This window comes from Papio anubis, chromosome 17, assembly GCF_008728515.1.
Source record: "Papio anubis isolate 15944 chromosome 17, Panubis1.0, whole genome shotgun sequence".
NCBI lineage: Eukaryota > Metazoa > Chordata > Mammalia > Primates > Cercopithecidae > Papio > Papio anubis.
Window position 1 is genome coordinate 47,018,787 of NC_044992.1, and position 25,240 is coordinate 47,044,026.

The 25,240-nt window shown below is 52.1% G+C and overlaps 2 protein-coding genes across 9 annotated transcripts; one reads left to right on the forward strand and one right to left on the reverse strand.

The window, feature by feature from the left end:
* Positions 1-1,257: 1,257 nt before the first annotated feature.
* Positions 1,258-8,981, reverse strand: ORMDL3 (ORMDL sphingolipid biosynthesis regulator 3). 4 transcript variants are annotated; one of them, XM_009190525.3, is made up of 4 exons: positions 7,655-8,981; positions 4,217-4,412; positions 3,327-3,478; positions 1,258-2,900 (listed from the first exon to the last, which is right to left on the reverse strand). In XM_009190525.3, the coding sequence occupies exons 2-4, from the start codon at positions 4,388-4,390 to the stop codon at positions 2,765-2,767; spliced, it is 462 nt and encodes a 153-aa protein (XP_009188789.1). In that variant the 5' UTR covers positions 4,391-4,412; positions 7,655-8,981; the 3' UTR covers positions 1,258-2,764. The 4 variants fall into 4 exon arrangements, with proteins under 4 accessions (XP_009188789.1, XP_003912997.1, XP_009188790.1 ...); XM_003912948.5 differs by having other exon boundaries at positions 4,217-4,407; positions 7,655-7,967; XM_009190526.1 differs by lacking the exon at positions 7,655-8,981 and adding an exon at positions 7,238-7,395.
* LRRC3C (leucine rich repeat containing 3C) lies at positions 7,889-25,240 on the forward strand. Of its 5 annotated transcripts, none has more exons than XR_002518137.2 (3): positions 7,889-7,982; positions 8,978-9,044; positions 9,266-9,715. XR_002518137.2 is itself a non-coding variant. In XM_017950703.2 (3 exons), exon 3 carries the CDS (start codon positions 24,028-24,030, stop codon positions 24,796-24,798), a length of 771 nt encoding a protein of 256 aa, XP_017806192.1. In that variant the 5' UTR covers positions 7,921-7,982; positions 15,891-15,983; positions 23,997-24,027; the 3' UTR covers positions 24,799-25,240. The 5 variants fall into 5 exon arrangements, 1 of the variants encoding a protein (XP_017806192.1); XM_017950703.2 differs by lacking the exons at positions 8,978-9,044; positions 9,266-9,715 and adding exons at positions 15,891-15,983; positions 23,997-25,240 and having other exon boundaries at positions 7,921-7,982; XR_001896408.2 differs by lacking the exon at positions 7,889-7,982 and adding an exon at positions 7,994-8,069.

Here is a 25,240-nt window from a genome sequence, read left to right on the forward strand (position 1 = left end):
TACTCAGGAGGCTGAGGCAGGAGAATCACTTGAACCTGGGAAGCGGAGGTTGCAGTGAGCTAAGATGGTGCCACTGCACTCCAGTCTAGGTGACAGAGCAAGACTCAGTCTCAAAAAAATAAATAAATAAATAGAGATGACAGTGGTGATAGTAACAATTATAATAATAATAATATGGCTACCATATATTATTTACTATATGCCAGGCACAGTACTAATGCTCACAACAGCCCTAGGAGGCATTATCCTTACACAACAGTGGAAGAAACTGAAGCTCAGAGAAGTTGACACAGCAACATGGCTAACAAGTGGCAAAGCTGGGATTCGAATCCAGATCGTTGTTGATGTTCCCCAGCACCTCACCCTGACTGTACTCTTGCAGGCTGGTGAAAGCAACCAGGGCACCCCTACTCCCAGGAATGAGAGCAGTGGCTGTATTTCTCTTTCCAATAATGTGTGGGCTCTACTGGGAGAGGGCCGGTGGCTGGACTTGAGCAAATATCCCACATCCCTGACACTCACTCCAAGGGTGCTGTGATGGCAGACCAGGGCCAGAGACCCCAGGCTGCTGGGGGCAGCCCCTCCCTTCTATCTGGGACTTTGTGCCTCTCCTGAGAATAGCAGCTCATACTGCGCAGAACACACTGGAAGGTCAGTGCCCTCGTGAGATAAGGATTCCTTGCTATAGGACTCCTCTCTCCTAGCCATAGTGGCCTCAGAAAGTCCCCAGAACCTCTTCCCCTGCCACTCAGGCTTATGGTGGGAGCAGGAAGCATGAAAAGTCCCCTCCACTGAAAGGCCAGAAGGAAACACAGCGCTCCCAGGGGAGAGGTGACTGGGGAAAGGCCTTGGGGAGAGAAGTGAGAAACTGGAGAAGGGCTGGGGATTTACTGGGAAGGACTGGGCACCGCTTGGGACCCTGGTTCCATGTGTAAACCATTGCTGGACTGCCCCCCTCCCTGGCCATGGCATAGGTCACCCCAGCCTGTGGGGCCAAGGCGCAAGACCAGTTGGAGAACAGCCAGGCAAAAGCACAGAGAATTTTGCTCTCTGACTACTGCTGCCGTGGCCGCCAGTTCCCTCACAGCCCCCTTGGGGGATTTCCCTGCTGAAGCCAGCAGAAAGCCCAGCAGTCCCAGCGCCCCTCCCGCCACCGTCAGAGCGGCACTGATACCCCACCAGCACCTCAGCCGGAGCTGTGCCCACACCCCTGCCCCCTCCCTCAGCCTTCCAGGAAGCAGAGGCCAGACACAGGGAAACAGGAACATGTTGCCCTTTTATTTGCGTTTCTCAGAATACTGTACAAAGGGAGTAAAAATCCTATTCACACTTTGCTTAGAAAGATTTTAAGGTGAAAGTTCCCTATGATACATGGGGTGGGAGATGCAGGGCCAGGAGGCAGAAAACAGGCCCAGTGACCTCTCCTGCTCCCTCAGGCCCCTGGAAGAGGACACAGGGACCCACGCCTTTTCAAAATTAACACTGTCCCTAGTCGAACTGGGGAGGGAGGAGGCCCCGGCCCAGGCTCAGGCTCCCGCCCTCACTTTATTCTCTGCAGGCTGAGACAGTGCCTACAGGCCACGCCTTGCTCCTTCCTCTGTGCTGCTTGAGCAGGGATCCTACAGGACTCTCACCACCGACCCCACGTGGGGTGGCCTCACAGCGCCACATGTGCCTACCACATAAGAGGCCCTGCCCAGTGCCAGTCTGCATGAGGAAGCTAAGGGGTGAGGGCCTGCAGAGGACCACAGCATCCATTGTTTCTGTCACAGCTTCCCCGTACCCCTGCAGGAGTCAGGGCCAAGTTGGACCTGGGCTTACAATGACTCATGGGCCTTTTCCCCACCTGTCCACCCAACAGCCAACCCAGGAGTTAAGCCCACAGCAGCCCCCCTCCCCTATTACTATCACATTCTGTGGGTAAATCAACCCTCCAAGCCTGCTTCCCTCCCTGCCCACATCCCAAAGGAGACTGGGTCTACCTTGTGTCCCTACCCCTCCCTCCCTTACACCAGTCCTCTGCTGCTATGTGGCCCCATTCTTCTAAGTCTCGACTCATTAACCCCCTACAGCTCCCCAACCTCCACCAGGCCAGGATGGCAGCAATCCTGGCCCCTCACCTCTGGGACCAAGCCATCCACACTCCACCCCATCTCCCCCCACCTGACGCTCCCCACTCCCACCCAGGGCCCCGGGTGCGCTGCAGGAAAGAAGCTGCCAAAAGCCTGAGACTTGGATCAGACAGCTCTCTACCCAGAAGGGCAAGGCCCCATCCCACACTTGCTTCCATACACAAAAGCACACACTGCATGTCATCGAAAAAACCTAGGAATCACAGTGACACAATCCAGAAGCCGTACCGCCCTCTGCTCCCTTCACAGGGGTTAAAGTGCTTTGGCTGCCTGAGGGCAAACAAGTGAGCAGGGGTTTTTCCCCTGGCCTCCTGTCCCAACTGCGTGGTCCATGTTCAGCCCAGGAGCCAAGCCCATTCCATGACCACCTCCATGGAGTCTCTATTCAAAAAGCAAAAGGAAAAGATCAAAAACTTCAGAAAAAGTCAGAGCCCGGGGGGCCTACCCCAACCCCACTACAAGCTACTCCAAGTTGGCTACTGGGGGAAGCCAGGGGGGAAACTAGGCCCAGAGGCTCAACCCCCATCTCTGGCAGTGTCCAGAGGCTTCTTCTTTCTGTCTTCAGTGTCGCAGCACATGCCTTTTACCCTACCCCTCCCCTGCCACCCTGGGCAGGGGAAGGGGCTGCACCCTCAGTACTTATTGATTCCAAAAATCCGGACTCCGTGGAGCTGGGGCAGCTTGGGGATGAGCACGCTCATCAGAGACACAGTGTTGAGGACGAAATGGATCTGGTCGTACTTAGTGTAGAAGCTGGTGAGGAAGTACCTGGGAGGGGAAGGGTGAGGAGAGAGATAAAAGACTGTTGGGAGGACCCCTTCCTCCCTCACTTCCTGTGTAGGGAAAGGCAGAATCCTGACGGCTAAGGAGTTACAGAAGAGGTCCCCAGACCAGAGTAAGAAGCAAGAGCTCTCAGGCTAAAGAGGCCCCTCCCGGCCCAGCGGGGCCCCCACCTCCCAACTTCACCCCAAGCCTGTGGGCCTATCTCACTAGCAGGAAGAAAGCTCCAATGGAGGAAAGACGGGGCCAGGGAGGCCCAAAGCCTGAGCTCAGTCTAAGACCCAGGAATATTCCAACTTCCTCTGTTCATCCCTACACCAGGAGCCACAGCAGGGTTAATAAGCATGACTGGGCCCTGGGGTCCTCTAGGCCTTGCCCTGCCTGCTGGTGTCTTCCTGTAGCCCAGGCACTCACAACACGATGGGTGTGATGGTCAAGAACTTCCGAGAGGCCGTGAACTGGACCCCATAGTCCATCTGCTCCCAGTGGGTTAGCAGCCTCGCCTTGCCCTGGTCCGGGGTCTCAAAGGGTGTCCCCTTCACCGTGTGCAGGAAGATATACATGCCCTGGAGGACGAGGTCTTTGTTAGAGGATACAAAAGGGAAAAGGCCCTCCTGCCCAGTTCCTCCACCCAGTCACAGACAGAAGTAACTCCCAGTGATCTGGAGCCTCCCTCTGCTGGGCAGGGGGATATGGGCTGGAGGTCAGGAAGAAGCTGGGAGCCTGGCAGGAGAAGAACAAGGGGACTCCCTGGGGGACAGGCTAGGCCTGGCATGAGAATGCGCAGCCACGAGACAGGCACCGAGATGCTGCCCCTCCAGGCCACTCATAGCCCCCTGTGCCTGCTGGGAGGAGTCAAGCAGATGGGACTAAACCCTGCTTACCCTCCAAAGAGGGCAAGGTAGCAAGTGGTGAGGGAGCAGAGAAGGGCAAGAGTAGAAGACGGTTCGAGAAGCTAACTTGAGAAAGGGGCATTTCTGTACCAGCCTAGGCACCAGGACTCCCGGGTCCTAGGAACTCTCTGGAGTCCTTTGTTTAGCTCTCAGGGGCACATCTTCCAGGCCCACAGCCACCCCACCCGAGAGATGTGGAAAAATCTGCAGATTTGATTCCTATCACGGTACACAGGGCAGGAACCCAGAAGGGGGAGCAAGGCAGAGAGATAAGGACTAGGCCTGGGCTCTGGAGGCAGACGTCAGTACGTCACCCTGACATCTGGGCCAGGCCCGACAGGCTCCTCCTATCCCTCAGCTCTGCCAAAGAGCAGCCCAGAGGGCAGGAGCAGGCAGCAGGCAGGCTCTCACCATGTTGTGGATGAGGTTGGTGAGGGTCCAGACGACAGGCACACTCACGAAGGGGATGCTCAGCAGCACAACGTGGAGGAGACCGATGGCCAGCACGTAGGAGAGCCAGATGCCGCGGCTGTTCATCACCCGCGTGTTGGGGTTCACCTCGCTGTGCGCTGTGCCCACATTCATCCTGCTGCCCCTCTCCACTGTTCTGCAAACAAGCAGCACAGGTCAGACAGGTCACACTGCTTTCCCTGCCCCCTCTCACCCTCGGATCCCACTGGGAGGCAGGCTCTTCCTTCCCTGAGAACTCCAGGCAGTTCCACTCTTTTGATTCTCAAGCATGGAAGGTGGAGAAAGTCCATGTGGGCTTAGCGCTACTCATTTCCTGCTGCTGGGCTGGGATAAACAGCAGGCTGCCCCACGCATTATCCCATCGGGACAGGGCCCTGGCAGGGCATCGGAGGACAGGTCATCAAGAGGCATGCAGCCCCAGAGCAGAGAAGTCAAGGCCCATCCCCCAGCCTCACCCCCTATGGCACTCCCATGAGGACCCTCTGCCGACAAAGCCCCAGAGACAGAATTCTCACTCAGCACAACCCCTGCTGGACTGTGTCTCACTGAGGGCCTGATGTGGGACATCCACTCTTAAGCCCTTCCCATCAGGAGGGAAAGAAGTGAGGCCTGTGGGTACAGGCAGCAGTGGATGAACTATTTTGAGGTCACTGCATTCACTCACCTCCTCTAATTTTTTCAATTCTGGATCTCCCCAAACCCCAGCTTAGGAGGACTGATCAGGTACAAAGAGGGAAGTGGGGAGGGAGGAAGATACAAGAAAACAACAGACTAGCGACAACCTTTGCCCAGACCTGGAAGGCACCCCTCCTGGGTGACACAAAATAACCCATCTGGATGTTTTCTCCATTTGGCAGCCACTCAGGCCAACCCTTGTGGTGCCACCCACTCCGCTGCCAAACCACCAGGGTCCTTTTCCCCACAAGAGAGGCGAGGACAGAGAATGTGGCCAACACCTGTAACTCCCACAGAGAGCTGGAACCCACATCAACATATGTCTCCCAAGGGCACAGACTCGAACCTGTGGTCTTCCTCCTGGCCCCGGTCTTCTCTGTCCTGCTCATCCTCACCTCAGTCTCCCCTCTCAGCACCTGTTTCCAGGTGTACATTAGCACCATGCCTTCCCCTGCCCAGCACCAACGGTGGGAGTCCTGCAGCAGGAGGAACCAGGAGGTGGCCGCAACCCACAGTGAGCAGAGGGAAGTAGAGAAGGAAGGGGTGGAGTGATCTGCCCCTTGTCCAGAGCTTGGCTGTCCCCAGATCCCTGAGGGCCCTGTGACCAGGAGAAAGCGGAGACAGATGGCACCTGTGTACTGGCTCACCTCCCTATCTGAGGTAGGGTCCTGCTTGCTAAAGACCATAAGATCATCACCATGTTAACAGCCCCATCTTTCCTGGGAATGCAGAGAAGACTCCCAGATAGAGATATTCTAGAAGTACCCAGAAGGCCGCCTGCCTCACGCTCCTGCAGCAACCCCCTCAGACCCCAATGCTATCTACTTCTGACTAGGAACTAGCCAAACCTGCACAGGAGCCTGAATCCTCAGGGGCCAGTTCTTTACTTCCAGGATAAGAGGAGCAAGTTTGCTCTTCTCAGACAGCTCCAAGCTTAGAGACCTCAGGGCAAACGTGACCCACAACACACCATCCCAACAAGCAAACACCTGTGCGCCAGCCTGGGGCACACTCTGATTGCAGTGATGCTCCTGGGACCCATCAGTGCAGCCCATGAGGCTGGATAATGGAGCCTAACAGAAATCCTAGCATCTAGAAAGCCAGAGCTGGCTCCCACTGTTTATCTTCCCAGGGCCTTGGGGCTTCAGCTACTCTAGCAGCCCCTGGGACAGCTACTACGCAAAAGCCTTCACCTGAGACGAGAGGGTGGCATGTGGCTGAGAAGTGAGGGCTCTGAAGGACTTACCTCTAAGAAGAGGGAAACAGCGTCCCAAGTCTGACCTGAAACCGCCACCCCATCACCTCTCTGTAACCCGCACCTACAGAGGTGCTGGTGTAGAAAGCCCACTAACCCTTCCTAGTAGTTGTCCAAGAGTGCCAAAAGCCTCGTGGAATCCCAGACCACAGGACCCCATACCCCTTTCTGGCTTTCACAGGGCAGCCAACAAAACTCGATGAGCCTAGGAAAAGACTAGACCTAGGTCCCAGCCGACACCCCCGAAAGCTTCTTCCTGAAGCCTAAACACTAGGTACCCTGAGAGCAGGAAACCACCAGACACCCCTGAAAAAGAAGAGATCAATAAACTAACAAAAAGACTGGCAGCCAGGAAACACTCTTGAGACTTTCGTGTGACTACGGGCACATATCACTTCCATTAGTAAACCAACCAACCGACCCCTCCCCTAGATGGGGAGAAACAGAGAGAAGAGGCTGGCACAGGTCGACTAGGTCTACAGGAGCTGAGCTCAAAACTTCTGCTGCCACAGCTGGCAGGTGGCTGCTTAGTGCCGGGCCCTGATGTGGTTTCATAACCTGCCTCAAAACAGAGCCTGCAGCAACTCTCTTCTGTTAACCACTTTTTTGCTGGTAGCTCTTTCCCCCTTCTTCCCTCCCCACCCGCTTGGCTCCACGCACAAATATTCGGGCCCAGCCAGTATGCCAGACACTCAAGCCAAGGCTGAGCACCACCAGGGCAGCCACCAGGTGAGCCCTTCCCATTCCCTCCCCCAGGAAAGAGCAGCCCTCACAACAGCAAACCCCCTGTCTTGGAAGAGGAGCACAAAACATCCGGGCCTGGATGGGGACCTCAAAGGGGAGTCCGTGGCAGCACGTCACGATGCCACTTCCATTCCGCCCACCCCCCAAGCTGCAGGACCACAGCTGATCACATCTCAACTTTGGCCCAGCCACCCCGACTGGGGGAGGGCGGTGGGAGCGGAAAGCGAGTGCCCAGGCGAACCCGCAGTAAGCAGAGGAGAGGAGGAGCGAAGAGGCGGAGTCCTCACTGTTGTTGAGGTTTTCTGAGTGAGACCTCGGGCGCGGGGCCGGGGGGAGGGGTCCCGCTCTGTTGCCCAGTTTGGGTCCTGGCACTCGGAACCCGGCCAGGTCCGGGACCCCACAGCCATCTCCACGCGTTCACCCAGCCCTGGAGGCAGCCAAACGTTTATCCCAGAAGCCCAGCCGCTCCCCGCCTCCCACCCCTAGCCGAGGCGCTCCTCCCGACGTTCCACCCCCGGCCTCCAGCTCGCACTTTATTCCTTGGCCACCTCCCCAGCCGCTGCACCCCCTCGGCTGATGCACTCCCTCCACCCCCCACTCCCTCTGCCCCCGTCTATCCAGCCCGGGGCGCCTCCCCAGCAGCTCCTACCTTCCCTCCCGCCCCTCCCCTAGCCCTGGGGCCTCCTGGTTCCGTCTGGGCTCACCGTGCGGGGCCGGATATCGAGGGCCCGGGAACGGTTCCCGGGAGCGGGGTCCGCTGCTGCTCCAGCAGCTGTAACAACCCGCGGCGGCAGCCTCCCCGCTGGCAGCTCCGGCCGAATCAGCGCTCCGCGCCGGCCCCCGCGACGTCACCGCCCCGCGCCGGCACGCCCGACGCCTCCTGGGAGTTGTAGTTTCCTCTGCTGGTTCCCGGCCGGCCCGCCCGACGCTCCTGGGAGTTGTAGTTTTTCCTGGGCTCCGTTCCCGGACTCTCCGGGGACGCGCGGTTGGAAGTTGCACCGTGACGTGGTCAGATCGGATGATAGAATTTTGGTGCGTAACAATTCCAACTTTTGCTCCTGTGCCCTTCAAGTGTATTTTATCTGTGCCCCAGTTTTGCAGATAAGGAGACTCGGACTTGTAAGTAACTTGCTGTAGGTCTTTGCTGGGTCCCAGACTGGATCGAAACCCAGATATTCTGACCCCAAGTACAGGGTTTTTCCACTGCACCTGGCTGCCTCCGCCCTGGCCCCAGATTGGCTCCTCCAGAAACAGACTAGCCTGGCCCTTTGCCCTGCTGGGCCCTCCTGGGAGCGCGCTTTTCACAACATTGGCTGGGGTGAGGGTCTGGAGGGCCCAGAACGGAGCCTGCCTTCTCCTTCTCAGTCACTCTTGGCCCAGGCTGCTCCGGACCGGGCCACTTCCTTGGCCTCCCTGCACCTGACGTGAGAAGAAGCCAAGTATCATAGATTCCTTGATCAGTAGTAAGGAGCCTGAGTTTCTGTCTCAGGTCAGCTTGTGTGGCTTTGAATGAGAGGTTCTGGTCTACAGTTTTCACATTTGCATCGTCTAAAGGCAAGGGCACAGACTTTACTGCCTGGTAGACATAGGGCAGGCCCTCCTTTATTGGCAATGTGACCTTGGGCAAATTACTTGTCTTAATCTCCAATTCCACACCTGTGAAACCCCACCTCCAATGTTGTGGGAACCCAAAAAAATGTATGTAAAGCACCTGTTGCATTGTATGAATCTACTTAATATTACTTTAGGAGGTTGCTCTTGAGGTCTCCTCGGTGACTCCCATTCTCCATGTCACCAAGAGGCCTTGTCTGAGTAGTTTCAACTCCCTACCCAGCTTCTTTCTAAGTCCACTCTGTGCAGGGCAGGGCTGGAATAGCAAGATCAGATGATGTCATGGCATGCCAACCTGACTCTGAATGGCAGTTCATGGCACCCTGAACTGAAAGTGAGGGAACAGGAAGGAAAAGGCTAGCCCAGGGAAACTGAGGAGCACTTCACTCGGACTCCACCTACCCTTCCTTCCCCAGGGAGCTGCCAGGAAACAGTTGTCACACAGCTGGAGTGGGACCCCCAGAGACACTTGGTGGTCACCAGGTAGGTGGGTATTTGAACCACCCAGAGCAGAACAGGCAGCTTCTTGAATATTTCCAGGGCCAATGGCCCCAAAAGGGCTCATCCCAAGATCGAAATAATCACTCGAGTCTGAAATAGCTCTGCCTGTGTCCTATGGAAGTTTCTCCTGGTTTGTGGAGGTGCCTTTCCTTATAGGCATCTTTCTGCAGACGTAAGCAAACCCAGTGTTGTTCTTTTCACAGAAACCTCCCCCGCATTAAGGCAAGAAAGGTGCCTGTTTTTTCCGAAGTGAGCCTGCTTGACTCCTTTGATTTTTCTCTGGGATTCTTCATCCTCCATCAAGTTGATCGAGCCCTCTGGGTCTTGGTCAGTTTCCTGACATCTCTATGAAGTTCAGTGACCCAGACTGAGTCCACGTCTCAAATGAGGTTCTGACTAATGCAGAGTCTAACAGAAAGATTACTGGACATGTCATGCACTATTAATAACCCCTGTTATCAAGGATTTTTTTTTTTTTCACAATAGGAATGAATAGAGTTCTGACTCATTCTAGGTTTGTGGTAAATTGCAGATCACTTTCTGCTTTATTTAGCCGGAGTCCCTGTCATCATCTTTCTCCTTCTCTAAATCTGCCCTCATAATTACCATGTCTTCCCCAAACGTTCTTCAACTGTGAATAGCCCTAAGCACTACTCAGAGTGAGTGACAGCTCTCTTATTTGGTGCTGGGGGACACACAAACCCTTGGACAAACAATTGTCACTGTGTGCCAAGAAGCTGAAAAATTCTCCATGCCTCACAGCCATAATTACACTTCTGGTAGCATATTCTAAGGAAGTCATCCCATGTACAGGAAAAGCTGCAATGTGTCAGGATGTTCATTCCAGCAATATTTATAGTAGTGAAAAACTGAAAGCAACCAAATGCCCAAGAAAAAAATTACAGTATATCCACTGGATGGAATAGTATGAAGCCATTTAGGACAGATTATGAAAACCCTGTGGCAGTATGGGGAAATGTTTGCTAAGTTATATGAAAAAATAAGGACACAAAATAGCATAAGATACATTCCCCAGGGATATAGTCAGCAAAGTCTAGAATGAAGAAAATTAAGACAAACACTCAATTCCCTTAACAAATAAAATTGGGGCCAGGTATGGTGACTCACGCCTGTAATCCCAGTGCTTTGGGAGGCCAAGGCTTGAGTCCAGGAGTTCGAGACCATCCTAGACAACATGGTAAAACCCCATGTCTACAAAAAATACAAAAATTAGCTGGGCATGGTGGTGTGTCTATAGTTGCAGCTACTCAGGAGGCTGAGGTGGGAGGATCAGTTGAGCCCGGGAGGTCAAGGCTGCAGTGACCTGTGATTGTGCCACTGCATTCTAGTCTGGGCAGCAGAGTGAGACCTTGTCTCAAAAAAAAAAAAAAAAAAAAAAAGGAATAAAAAAGAGGGGGAGAGACTTACAAATTAAAATAAATTAAGTGATATCAACTAAAAGTTTTATTTGGATCCTGATTCAAGCAAACTGACTTTAAAAAAAAAAAAAAAAAAAAAAGGCCGGGCATGGTGGCACATACCTGTAACCCCAGCACTTTGGGAGGCCAAGGCAGGCGGATCACCTGAGGTCAGGAGTTCGAGACCAGCCTGGCCAATGTGGTGAAACTCCGTCTCTACTAAAACTACAAAAATTAGCTGGATGTGGTGGCGGGCGCCTGTAATCCCAGCTACTCGGGAGGCTGAAGCAAGAGAATCGCTTGAACCTGAGAGGCAGAGTTTGTAGTGAGCCGAGATTGCACCGTTGGCACTCCAGCCTGGGCGACAGAGCAAGGCTCTGTCTCAAAAAAAAAAAAGATTTTATTAAGTTATCAGGCAAAATTGAATACTGACAAGGTATTCAATGATATTAAAGAATTCTAAATATTTAGGCATGATATGGAATTGTGGTAAGATTGTTTTCTTAATTTAAAAAATTCCTCCATGGCCTGGTGCAGTGGCTCACGCCTGTAATCCCAACACTTTGGGAGGCTGAGCCGGGTGGATCACTTGAGGTCAGGAGTTCGAGACCAGCCTGGCCAACATGACGAAACCCCACCTTTACTAAAAATACAAAAATTAGCCAGGCGTGGTGGCAGGCACCTGTAATCCCAGCTACTTAGGAGGCTGAGGCAGGAGAATCGTTTGAACCTGGGAGACGGAGGTGGCAGTGAACCGAGATCATGCCATTGCATTCCAGCCTGAGGGACAAGAGCGAGACTTCGTCTCAAAAAAAAAAAAAAAAAAGAAAGAAATCTTCCTTGGCCCACACCTGTCATCCCAGCACTTTGGGAGGTGAGGCAGGCGGCTCACAAGGTCAGGAGTTTGAGACCAGCCTGGCCAGCATGGTAAAACCGCATCTCTACTAAAAATACAAAAAATTAGTCAGGCGTGGTGGCACATGCCTGTAGTCCCAGCTACTCAGGAGGCTGAGGCAGGAGAATTGCTTGAACCTGGGAGGCAGAGGTTGCAGTGAGCCAAGATTATGCCACTGCACTCTGCCTGGGTGACAGAGTGAGACTTTGTCTCAAAAAAAAAAAAAAAAAAAGACCTTCTTTCAGACATACATACTAAAATATCTGTGAATGAAAGATACGGTGATTGCATTTGCTTCAAAATAATCTGGACTGGGAACATTAGGGAAATAATAAGATGGGCCATGAGGTGATAATTATTGAAGCTGTGTGATGAGGACATGAAGTTCCTTGTATTATTTTCTCTACTTTTTTTTAAGACAGAGTCTCACTCTGTCACCCAAGCTGGAGCACAGTGGCACAATCTCAGTGGCTCACTGCAACCTCTGCCTCCCCGGGTGAAGAGATTCTCCTGCCTCAGCCTCCCGAGTAGCTGGGATTACAGGTGCACGCCACTACATCACGGTAATTTTTGTATTTTTAGTTGAGACGGGATTTCACCATGTTGGCCAGGCTGGTTTTGAACTCCTGACCTCAAGTGATCTGCCCACCTTGGCCTCCCAAAGTGCTGGGATTACAGGCATGAGCCACCGTGCCTGGGCTATTTTCTCTACTTTTTTATTTTTAAAACTGTTCATAATAAAAAGTCTAAGCCTGCATATACATTAATGATTACGATAAGCCAAAATAGAGCAGCACTAGTAACGTCCTGTGGCACCAGACTGCCAAGGTTCAACTCGCAGCTCCTCTAGTTACCAGCTGTGTAACCTTAAGCAAGTTACTGAACCTCTCTGTGCTTCAGTTACCTTGTTGCTAAATGAATTGGCAAGTGACACTGGTGTTTGGAAAAAATAAAGTAAATGAAGATGGTGATGATCATGATAATACCCACCTCATGTTGTGGATATTAAATGGGTCAGTAAATGTGAAATGAAACACTTGAAACAATTCCTGGCACATAATTAAGTGCTTAGTATGTGTTGCCTTTTACTAATTCATTCCATGTTTGAATGATATTTGAGCATCTACTTTACTAGGGTTATGGAAATTCAACAAAATAAAAACAGACCTCGGGCTGGGCACTGTGACTCAAGCCTGTAATCCCAGCATTTTGGGAAGCTGAGGTGGGAGGATAGCTTGAGGCCAGGAGTTCAAGACCAGTCTGGGCAACATAATGAGACCCCCCCACCACCACCACCATCTCTATAAAAAATAAAAATAAATTAGCCGGGCATGGTGGTACGTTCCTGTAGTCCCAGCTACTCAGGAGGCTAAGGCAGGAGGATCGTGTAAGCCCAAGGAGTTCAAGGCTGCAGTGAGCTATGATCTCGCTATTTCACTCCAGCCTGGGCGATACAGCAAGCCCTGTCTCCTAAAACAACAACAGCTGGGCCCGGTGACTCAGCCTGTAATCCCAGCACTTTGGAAGGCCGAGGTAGGCGGATCATCTGAGGTTAGGAGTTTGAGACCAGCCTGGCCAACGTGGTGAAACCCTGTCTCTACTAAAAATGCAAAAATTAGCTGGGCACAGTGGCGTGCCCCTGTAATCCCAGTTACTGGGAAGACTGAGGCGGGAGAATTGCTTGAACCCAGGAGGCAGAGGCTGCAGTGAGCAGAGATCACGCCATTGCACTCCAGCCTGGGCAACAAGAGCGGAACTTTGTCTCAAAAAAAGAAAGAAAGAAAGAAAGAGAGAGAGAGAGAGAAAGACAACAATAAAAAAAAAAAAACCTTGAATCAGGATGAAGGGATTCAGGGTGATCTTTTTCATTCTCTAGTTTCAGACTTTGCATAATGTAATATTACTTTTAAATTTTTTATGAAAAGTGTTTTAAAACAAAATGAGCCTCTGTCACAGGCTCTCCCTGCCCTCTGGAGCTCCTTAGGCTGCTGAGGTAGACACCTTCCCCAGCCTCAGTGTGCTTTCATCTGGTGATCTGGGAGTGGTGATTGGGCCTCTGCTTGTGAGAGATACACCGTCTAGTGGACTGAGATAGGATGATAAACAAGGAACGTGTTCCCGGGATGCTGCCGGACGTGTTCAGAAGCTGACAGGAGGGGTGTCAGGAACAGAGCCCCCGGCCAGGCGCGATGGCTCACGCCTGTAATCCCAGCACTTTGGGAGGCCGAGGCGGGCAGATCACGAGGTCAGGAGATCAAGACCATCCTGGCTAACATGGTGAAACCCCGTCTCTACCAAAAATACAAGAATTAGCCAGGCGTGGTGGCGGGCACCTATAGTCCCAGCTACTCAGGAGGCTGAGGCAAGAGAATGGCGTGAACCCGGGAGGCAGAGCTTGCAGTGAGCGGAGATCTCACCACGGCACTCCAACCTAGGCAACAGAGCAAGACTCCAGCTCAAAAAAGAAAAGAAACAGAGCCCCTTCCCCTGGGGGAAAGAATGCCACCTCTCCACTCCTACCCCTTCCCTCCTCCCCAGCCTGCTTCCTGAAGGTAGGGTGCTGAGGTCATGTCCAGAGCAAGTGCAAGGAAGGAAAGAACTGCTTATTTCATTGACAGTTGTGTTTTTACTTTTGTTTGGGTGCGGGATATCCCAGGCACTTGGTGGGAAGAAGGAGGGGGATGGGAGGGCAGATGTTAAGCAGACAAAAGAGCAGCGAGTGACCCTCCAGAAAACTACTGAGCCAGTCAGAAGCCAGGAGCGGGTGCGGGACCGGCAGCATCGCCAGCGGGCACTCTGTTCTGCCTCCCTCACCCAGTCTTGTGGTTGGCTACTTTGGGCTGTGCAGAGAAAGGGCCAAACCGGTCAGGGCCACTGGGCCCCCATCCTCCAGTCTGTGCCTGGGAACAAGAACCTCCCTGGGGAACCAAGTGCAGGGAGGTACCTTAGGAACCCCTCAACCTGCATATTCTTTGATATGGACAACTGACACTCTCCCATGAACAAAAGCAGTTAGAAAACTGGAAGTATTTCAGATCAAAAGGACAATGGATATAAACACAGTAGGTTCAAGACAAGACCCCCTAGCTCCCTACCAACTGAGTTCCTCCTACTCCTAGCCTCCTAGCCTCACCTGTCTAGAAATCTCAGTGGCCACTGTTCCCAGATCACCTTCTCCTGCCTAAGGCCAGCTCCTCCTTCAGTAACAATCACAGCAAACATTATTGTTTGCTATGTTGCAGGCACTGGGCAGAGGGCTTTATTTGTCTGGTACAGAACTGCCTCCCCCTAGGCTGCTAGGCTTGCTCCCTGTCTCACATTTGCATTTCCTGAACAGGGTGAATTCTCAATAAATGTTAACTGAACTATGTAACAGAACTGTTACCAGAAAGGGGTCCCAATCCAGACCCCAAGAGAGGGTTCTTGGATCTCACACAAGAAAGAATTCAGGGCGAGTCCACAGTGCGAAGTAAAAGCAAGTTTATTAAGGAAGTAAAGGAGTAAAAGAATAGCTACTCAATAGAGCAGCCCCAAGGGCTGCTGGTTGCCCATTTTTATGGTTATTTCTTGATGATACACTAAACAAGGGGTGGGTTATTCATGCTCCCCTCTTTAGGCCATTTAAGGTAACTTCCTGACGTTGCCATGGTGTTTGTAAACTGTCATGGCGCTGCTGAAAGTGTAGCAGTGAGGACAACCAGAGGTCACTGTGGTTGCTGTTTTGGTTTTGATGGGTTTTGGCCAGCTCCTTTACTGCAACCTGTTTTATCAGCAAGGTCTTTATGACCTGTATTTTATGCTGACCTCCTGTCTCATCCTGTGACTTAGAATGCCTTAGCCGTAGGGTTCAGCCTCATTTTACCCAGCTTCTATTTAAGATGGAGTTGCTCTGGTTCACACGCCTCTGACAGAACTGCATATCCCAGACCACAGCCACACAGCTCTCCCTTGTTCTTGTCTCAGCCTCCTACCCTTTTCCATCTGATGGACTCCTATACATCCCTCAACGCCTACCTCACCTGTCACCTTCTCGGTGCAGCCTTCCCCAATGTCCAAGCTTCATCCTCCAGGCTCCTGTGACCCTGGCAGATGCCTCAGTCCAAGCCCACCCCTAGGTGATCAGATGGCTGTATTTGTGCACACACCAGTCTTCCCTCATTGGTTGGGGGATATTTAATGTTCTCAGACAGGCGCGGGTGGCTCTACACAAAAATACAAAAGTTAGCTGGGCGTGGTGGTGCACGCCTGTAGTCACAGCTACTTGGGAGGGTGAGGTGGGAAGATGGCTTGAGCCCAGGAGGTTGAGGCTACAAGTGAGCTGTGATCATGCCACTGCGGTCCAGCCTGGATGACAGAACGAGACCTGTCTCAAAAAACACACACAACTCTGAATCCCCAGTGCCTAAGAGGCCCTGGTACACAGTACGTGCTCAGATATGTGTTAAGTAAATGAGAGAGTACCTCCAAGCATGGCAGCATGAAGTGTATGTGTACACCCCTTGCTCTTTTCCGCAGGGAAGAAGAATAGCAGAGGCCTTTGTTGTCCTCCCCCCGAAACTGCCCAGTAGCCTGGCATTCGACGGGTCCCTGGCTGACCTGATACAGAAGGTAGCCCTTCTCTATCTTCTCTATCATCTATCTATCTATTTATCTATGTATCTATCTATCTATCTTCCTTTCAGTTATCCCCCTATCCAGGCTGGACCTGGGGGTCTCCAACATCAGGGAGGGAAGGGGATGGAGGCCTGCTGAACTTCTTTCCCCTAGGGTCACATGTTGGGGATATAGAGTTACCACCCTTAGAGGGAGGAGCTGTGACTCAGACTGCCTGCGGTGGGAGGCTGAGGCTCCCTTTCCTGGGCCCTGAACTTGGGAGCCAGGGCCCTGCCATGCCTCAGCCTCTTCCCTGCCTGCCATTCTAGACATGTGGAGCATCAGGCTAGACGGGATCTCAGAGACTGTGAGGGTCCAGAAAACAGAAAGGATTTGCCCCGTGGCATAAACATCTGCTGGTCTCGGGTCTAGCCCAAGAATTTCCCCAGGCACTGCACAGGCCAAGACAGAGCGTGGGACTCCCCAGTGATGGCTCTTCCAGTTCCATGCCATGTGTCCCCTCAGGTCTTTATCATCTCACACCTAGACCTTTGCCATAACTTGTTTTCCTGCCACCAATACATCCCGACACAACCAACATAGTGATCCAAATATCAAATCTAATTTTAAAACCTTTCAATCCGACCAGATGCGGTGGCTCATGCTTGTAATCCTAACACTTTGGGAAACTGAGGTGGGCAGATCACTTGAACCCAGGAGTTTGAAACCAGCCTGTGCAATATGACCAAACCTCATCTCTACACAAAAATACAAAAAAAAAAAAAAAATTAGCTGGGCATGGTGGCATGCACCTCTGGTTCTAGCCCCTTGGGAGGCTGAGGTAGAAGGATCTCCTGAGCCTGGGGAGGTTGAGGTTACAGTGGGCTGTGATGCCACAACTGCACTACAGGCTGGGAGACAGAGTGGGACCCTGTCTCGAAAAAAATAAAAATAAAAACTTGGCCGAGCACAATGACTCGCCTGTAATCCCAACACTTTGGGAGGCCGAGGTCGAAGGATCACTTGAGGTCAGGAGTTCAAGACCAGCCTGGCCAACATGGTAAAACCCCGTCTCTACTAAAAAAAATGAATAAATAACAAGAATAAAAAAAAAATTGGCCGGGCATGGTGGTGCACACCTGTAATCCTAGCTACTCGGGAGGCTGAGGCAGGAGAATCGCTTGAACCTGGGAGGCAGAGATTGCAGTGAGCCGAGATCAAGCCACTGCACTCCAGCCTGGGTGACAGAGGGAGACTCCATCTCAAAAAAAATAAATAAATAGGCCGGGCGCAGTGGCTCACGCCTGTAATCCCAGCACTTTGGGAGGCCAAGGCAGGCAGATCACCTGAGGTCAGAAGAAACCCCGTCTCTACTGAAAATACAAAAATTAGCCAGGTGTCGTGGCTGGTGCCTGTAATCCCAGCTACTCTGCAGGCTGAGGCAGGAGAATCGCTTGAACCTGGGAGGCAGAGGTTTCAGTGAGCTGAGATCATGCCATTGCACTCCAGCCTGGGCAACAAGAGTGAAACTCCGTCTCAAAAAAATAAATAAATAAAATAATAAAAACTAAATAACACCCTTTTAATCGATAAGCCACAGAATCAAGTCCCAATGCATTCATGGTATGCAAGCCACAAGGATCTGTTCCCTTTTTACTTCTTTACCCCTGGCCTTTGCCACCACCCCCTCCATCCACGCGGTGATCTGGAAGCCAAGCCCTTTCATGCTCCCTTACTTTTGCATGCTCTGCTTCACCACCTGAGTAACTCACCCTTTAAAGCTCAGCTCAAATGTCACTCCTTGGTGAAGTCTTCCTTGATTGTACCCTGGAAAAGCTAGTGTACCAGTTAAGGATGCTCTCAGCGGAAAGCAACAGAAAACCCAAATAATGATTCTTACCCTAAATTGCCATTAGAATCACCTGAGGAGCTTTTGAAAATTCCCATCACCTGGCCAGGCACGGTGGCTCACGCCTGTGATCCCAGGACTTTGGGAGGCTGAGGCAGGTGGATCACCTGAGGTCAGGAGTTCGAGACCAGCCTGGCCAACATGGAGAAAACCCATCTCTACTAAAAATACAAAAATTAGCTGGGCATAGTGGCGTGTGCCTGTAATCCCAGCTACCTGGGAGGCTGAGGCAGGAGAATCTCTTGAACCCAGGAGGTAGAGGCTACAGTGAGCCGAGATGGTGCCACTGCAGTCTAGCCTGGGTGACAGAGTGAGACTCTGTCTCAAAAAGAAAAAAGATCTCCATCACCAGACACATGCCAGATTAACTCAATCAAAATCTCTGTGGGTGTACCCAGGCATGAGGAGTTTTCAAAACTGCCTGTATTCCAGTATGCAGCCAAATTGAGAAGCACTGAAATTAGGGGGTTCTCTTTCTCACGTATTGAGTCTAGAGGTGGCGGTTGCTGGTGTTGGTTGAGTAGCTCAGTGATTTCCAGGCCAACATCTCAATAATATTCAACCTTCCCTTTATGCTTTGTTGTCTCATGGCCACGAGATGGCCTGAGTTGACCCTTTCATGTTCAAAGTAGGGGCCAGGCATGGTGGCTCATGCCTATAATCACCAGCACTTTTGTGGGGGCTGAGGCAGGAACCCTAGGAGTTTGAGACCAGCCTGGGCAACAAAGTGACACCCTCATCTCTACAAAAACAAAAACAAAAACAAAAATTGTCTCATTGTGGTGGCACATGTCTGTGGTCCCAGCTACATAGGAGGCTGAGGCAGGAGGATTGATTGAGTTTGGTGGGGGTCAAGGCTGCAGTGAGCTGTGTTTGTACCATTGCACTCCAGCCTGGGCAACACAGTGATACCCTCTGTCAAAAAAAAAAAAAGGCCAGTGCAGTGGCTCATGCCTGTAATCCCACACTTTGGGAGGCCATGGAAGGTAGATCACCGGAGGTCAGGAGTTCAAGACCAGCCTGGCCAACATGGCGAAACCTCATGTCTTCTAAAAATACAAAAATTACCTAGGTGTGGTGGTGCAGGCCTGTAATCCCAGCTATTCAGGAGGCTGAGGCAGGAGAATTGCTTGAATCCGGGAAGTGAAGGTTGTAGTGAACCGAGATCGCACTATTGCACTCCAGCCTGGGTGACAGAGACTCCATCTCAAAAGAAAAAAAAAAAGTATGGAGAAGAGCAGAGCCCCAGCCCCATCCTCTCTTACCAGCAAATCAAAGACTGTCCCACAAACCTATTCTGCAAACTTCTGCTTAGATGCCATTGACCAGAATTGGGCCGCCCTCAGCTGCAAAGGAGATTGGAGAAGTAGGCAACAGGATTTCTGATGGCTGAGAAGATCAATCAGGTTGAATTGTCAAGGACTGAGTGCATTGCCACTCCCAAAGCCATGTGTGTTATCTGGTAGTAGGAGGGAAGGGATAGTTCTGCCATGTTATTAATACTTATTCTCTCTATGCTTCACGGCTCCTTGTACAAACATCAATTAATGCAGGCATCGCATCAAAGCATTGTGGAGACATGTCTGTGTCTCCCTCCAGACCAACAATTCTCAACCCAGGCTGCACGTTAGACATATCTGGGGAGCTTTTGAAAGAAACCAGTGCCTAGACCCCATGCGCAGAGATTTTAATGTAATTGGTCCAGATGTTAACCCCAGCATAACTAATTTGTAAAAGCTCCCCAAGTGATTTGAATGTGCAGGGTGTTTTGAGAACCCTGACATAGACCCAGCACCTTAAGAACCCTGTCTATGTTTCCTTCGACTAGCATACAAGGCTCACAGGAAATCCTCACTGAATGAATAAACAAATAAATGAATGGCAGAGAATTTCTGCTCCAACTCTGCAGTCCCTAGTCTGCAGTGTGCACTGTCCTAAGTGTGGTTCCTCCCTCGCCTCAGATCTCCCTCCTTCACTGAGTCTGCAGTCAGCCTTCCTTAATTAGCCACATCCACAGCTCCGGCTGGGCTCCTGCTTCTCCCACAGCTGCTGTGCTGGACACCCTAATCCCACTGTTTTCCCGGAAGCTGCCCTAGTCTTAGAAGGAAATAACCCTCCATCAACAGCCAGGCTCAATTCTCGTGCCTCAGTTAAAGCCCCTGCCCAGTGTGAGAGAGGAACAGGGGGAAAGGGGGGATTGATCAGCTTTCTGTCCCACATTCAGCGACAGTCCCAAAATGGACACCCAAGTAGCCAGCAGCAGAGTGTCTGGCCTTATTGACAAGTAACCCTCAGAGAAAAGGATTGCTTGTTGCTTCTCCTGCCTAAGTGTAGAAAGTTATCTGATTCCTTAGACAAATGTGAGTCTGCAAAATGCCCCTGTTGATATCACAGAAATGAGTCTGTGGTGAGTACATCCTCAGAGATGATATCATCTGGTATCCTACCATCTGATCTAGTCCCCATCACGCTTCTGAAACTGCTTGTTCAAAGGTAACCTGCAGGGCCAGCCTCACAGGCATGCAGCCGACGAGGTCCCACAAGACCTCATGCCCTGTGCTCAGAAGAGCCCTGCAACTTGGTTTTACACTGTGCTGCTGTCGTCATCTTGAAATTCTTTTTTATTTTTATTTTTTAGAGACAGAGTCACACACTGTCACCCAGGCTAGAGTGCAGTGGTGCAATCACAGCTCACTGCAGCCTCCACTTCCCAGGCTCAAGCCATCCTCCCACCTCAGCCTCCCGAGTAGCTAGGAATACAAGTATGTGCCTATGTGCCACCTTGGTCCGTTGATTTATTTTTTCTTTTTGTAGAAACTGTATTTGGATAATTTTTTGTTTGTTTGTTTGTTTGTTTTGGTAGAGACGAGGTTTTACTATGTTGCACAGGCCAGTCTCAAACTCGTGAGGCTCCTTGATCCTTGGCCACCCAAAGTGCTAAGATTATAGGCATGAGCCACTGCACCCAGCCTTGAAATTCTTTTTTTTTTTTTTGAGACAGGGCCTTGATGCGTCACCTAGGCTGTAGTGAAGAGGTGCAATCTTAGCTCAATGAAACCTCTGCCTCCTGGGTTCAAGTGATTCTCGTGCATCAGCCTCCCAAATAGCTGGGATTACAGGTGTGCACCACCGCAGCCCAGTTAATTTTTTGTATTTTTAGTAGAGATGGTGTTTCGCCATGTTGGTCAGGCTGGTCTCAAACTCTTGGCCTCAAGTGATCCACCCACCTTGGCCTCCCAAAGAGCTAGGATTACAGGCGTGAGCCACCACACCTGGCAAGGCCTTGAAATTCTTAACAGCTTTCGCCTGGGCGTGGTGGCTCACACCTGTAATCCCAGCACTTTTCGAGGCCAAGGTGGGTGGATCACTTGAGGTCAGGAGTTTGAGACCAGTCTGGCCAATATGGTGAATCCCTGTCTCTACTAAAAATACAAAAATTAGCTGGGTATGGTGGCAGGCAACTATAGTCTCAGCTACTTGGGAGCCTGAAGCAGGAGAATCGTTTTAACCTGGGAGGCAGAGGTTGCAGTGAGCCGAGGTTACAGCACTGCACTCCAGCCTGGGCCACACAGTGAGACTCTATCTTAAAAAAAAAAAAAAAAAAAGGAAGAAATTCTTAACAGGTTTTTGAAACAAGGGACCCCCCCACACACACACACGCCCCATTTTTATTTTGCACTGAGCTCTACAATTCCATGTCCAGTCCTGGTCACCCATAGTCTTGCAAAATCCAGCAAGAAAAATCCTTCTCAGAAAGATCTCCAATGCGTGTGACCTCATCTTCCTTTGCGTAAGTATATCCTTCCTAGTCTTTGTGACACCCCACTCTCCCGTTCTCTTCCACCTCTTTGACCTGGCAGGAGGGCTTCCAGGTTCCATACAATACAATACCGTGGGTACCATCAGGCTCAACATGCAAGGATGTAGGGTATTGGTAAGCGTGGCACAGAGGTAACAGCTGCTAGCAGGCAATGAAAAGTGGTTGGACAAGGAGTCAGAAAACTGGGCTCTGGTCTTTGGCCACTGACACTGTGTAACTCGGGTCACATTCTGGGCCTCAGTTTACCTGTCTGCAAACGAAGGAGGGTTCAACTGGCTGGTCCCTTCCTTTGAGCTCTATCAATCACTGAGGCTCTGAATCCCAGCACTGAACTGGAGATACTGTAGGTAGGGTGGTGCCACAGGAGGCGTCATGTGGTTGGACTTGAGGGTCAAGGGAGTTGCAGGGGATAAGCCACCATGGGCTAAGAAATGAGATGGGTCATCCACATGGATCACATCTATGACCCCTTGTCATCCCTGCCCCTGCACAGCATACGAGAGGAAGTGGAGGGGAAAAGCCTGGCGTGGGTAATGAAATCATGGAGGAAGACCATGATGTGTTTTGGAAGTCAGTAATCCTAACAACTAGCCTTTGCACAGCACTTCACAAAGTACCTTCACATCGACTCAACCCTGGCGGGTCCTCCCAACCCTACGGTCACACATGAATCTCATCTTCTGCCTTGAAATCCTTCTTTCCCACTACCCAGTGAACATTAGGAGAGGGTGGTATCGAGGAGTGGCATGGCCTGCAAATGATGCCTGGGGTAGGGACGCCCCGGAGGAACAAGTCATCCAAGCCTTCTTTGGTGCCCAGGCCTGAGGGAGAATTCAAAGTGCCAACCTGAGAGTCCGGGGCTCCAGCAAACTGAGAGAACCTGAGTCAGTTCTCATCCAGATCATAAAATCAGCAGGAAAACTCAGAGACAACCACATCAGTCTTCAGGTGCCTTAAAGAACTTCCAACTCCTAGAGAGGCAATCAATCCACCACACAGAGAACAAACTAAAGTTGAACTACAGCACTCCTGGCAGGCAAGAGGGCTGGGCACAGTAAGGAGCCAGGAGATGAGGAACCCCAGACAGACATGTTTTCCAAGGAAAGGCTAGGGGAAGTTTGCTCACCATGGAAGAAGGGGCCACTGAGCGTGGAAGAAGGGCAGAAGGGGATAGGGGGAGGAATGGAGTTGGGGGGATACTGGTTGCTGGAGACAGTGGATGTGAGATGGGGCCCACCCAGTTCTGCCTGCCAGGCCTGCCACGAAGGGATCCTTCTGCGCAGCCAGGTTCTGGGTAAGGAAGAAGGGTTCTGGGAAGCAGAGTTTCATCCTTGAGGAGTGATGGAAGATGGCAGCATCAAGACCTTGGGAGGGGAGCCTGGTGCAGGGAATGGAACTGGGGCCTGGTCTCCCCACGACAGAGTTCATCAGGGTCCAGGATCTGCCCTCTCTTGGCATTGCCTGGCCACACCATGGCTCAGGTATCCGACACCTGGGCCCGGAGTCACATGCCAGGAAACCCAACACTCTTGGGTCCCAGCCCCCAACTTCCAGCAGCTGCGAGCAAACAGGGCTTCTGGAGGAGGAAGCGAGTCTCCAGAGCCCAGCAGCAGGGAGCCTCCATCCAGGGAGAGGGCACCTGCACTCGAGAAGGCTCTGCCACCAACAGGGGTGAGAAGAATGGAGGAGGACGGGGAGGAGGAGGGAGAAAGTGCAGAGCAGAGAGGACAGAGTTGGGGCAGGCAGAGGGGTGGATGCTCCCAGAAAAGGGGTAGAAGGGCATAGAAGGTGGGGTCAGAGGTCCATTTTACCTAGTCACCTGGCCTAGCTGGACGCCCTGACACCCTATCGCTCATCTGTCCCCCTTGTCTCCATCACATGAGTGCCAACTAGACCTTCTGGTGCCTACCTAGCCCACTTGGCAGCCTCCCAGGTAGGTAGGGGAAGAAGACTTTATTCCGATGACAGGAATCAATACATGGACAGAGGCAGAAACTTAGAAACTCGAAGACCCAGAATGGCCAACAAGGCCTCATAGATTAACCTTCTAGAATCAACAGAACCTAAAAGAGTTTCAAGCGCAAAAGACCCTTTACCCAAAAGGCCCTATTGAGGAGCCTTAAATCAAGAGAGACCCCAAGAAGGAAGTGAAAAAGTCACCCAGGCTTGAGAGAAGCCCCCAGAGAAGAAGCCCCGACCCAAAGACACTCCCCAGAGGGACCTCAGGAGGAGAAAGCTGGCAGTGGGGCATGCGATTCTCTTGACTCACTCTTCTTTTATGTGGCCTCTTCTTCCCCAGATCCTACTCCACTCCAGGACTATGCCAATGTATGGCCATGCTCCCAATAGCAGGTCACCTCCTGTCCCTCCTGCTGATGATAGGCACAGGGGGTACTGTGCCCAGCCCCCTGGTGCCTCCCCGGGGCTGCTATGTGGCAAAGGAAGCAGGTGAACAGACATTCCGCTGCAGCCAGGCAGGTCTGAGGACTGTGCCCTCTGGCATCCCCAACAACACCCGCAAGCTCTACCTCGATGCCAACCAGCTGTCATCTGTGCCTGCTGGTGCCTTCCAGAACCTGCCTGTCCTGGAGGAGCTGGATCTGTCCCATAATGTCCTTGCCCACCTCTCAGGGGCGGCTTTCCAGGGCCTGGAGGGCACGCTGCGCCACCTCGACCTCTCTGCCAACCAGCTGGCCTCGGTGCCCGTGGAGGCCTTTGTGGGACTACAGATCCAAGTGAACCTATCCGCCAACCCATGGCACTGCGACTGCGCCCTCCAGGAAGTGCTCCAGCAGGTGAGGCTGGCGCCAGGCACTGGGACAGGCATCGTGTGTGGCCCAGGAGCCCGACCGGACCTCGTGGGGCAGGAGTTCCTGCTGCTGGCAGGGGAGGAAGAGCTGTGTGGGGCAGGGTGGGGCGGGGCCCGGAGGAGCACCGATGTGGCCCTGCTGGTCACCATGGGGGGCTGGCTGACACTCGTGGTGGCTTATCTGGTGCATTATGTGTGGCAGAACCGAGATGAGACCCGGCACTCCCTCAAGCGGGCCCCAGTGCTGCCCGTGCGTTCTGAGGATTCCTCCATCCTCAGCACAGTGGTCTGATGACCCAGGATGCTCCTCCAGCCACACCCCACACTCCTACCCCTATGCCCTCTCCTCTGACCCCCTCTGCCTCCTGTGCAGCTTCACCCCTGCGCCCAAGCCCATCCCACCCCTCCCTCCTTTATTCCCCCTAAATACCTGCACTGGCTCTCTCTCTCTCTCTCTGTGTCATCTTAACCAACACCATCTTTGGTGCCTGAAGTTTTTTGGTGCCTACTCTGTGCCTGGATTGTGCTAGACTCAGAAAACCCACAACAGAGAATGACAGCAGGTGGGGTGGGAGCAAGAGAGGAGGGGCTGTGGGGGGCAGGTTGAGGAGGGAGCCTGCACCTGGCCCCGGGCAATTTCAAAGGCTTCGCTGTAGGATGTTTGAACTGATTCTTTTTTTCTCTTTCTTTTTTTCTTTGAGATGGAGTCTTGCTGTGTCACCAGACTGGAGTGC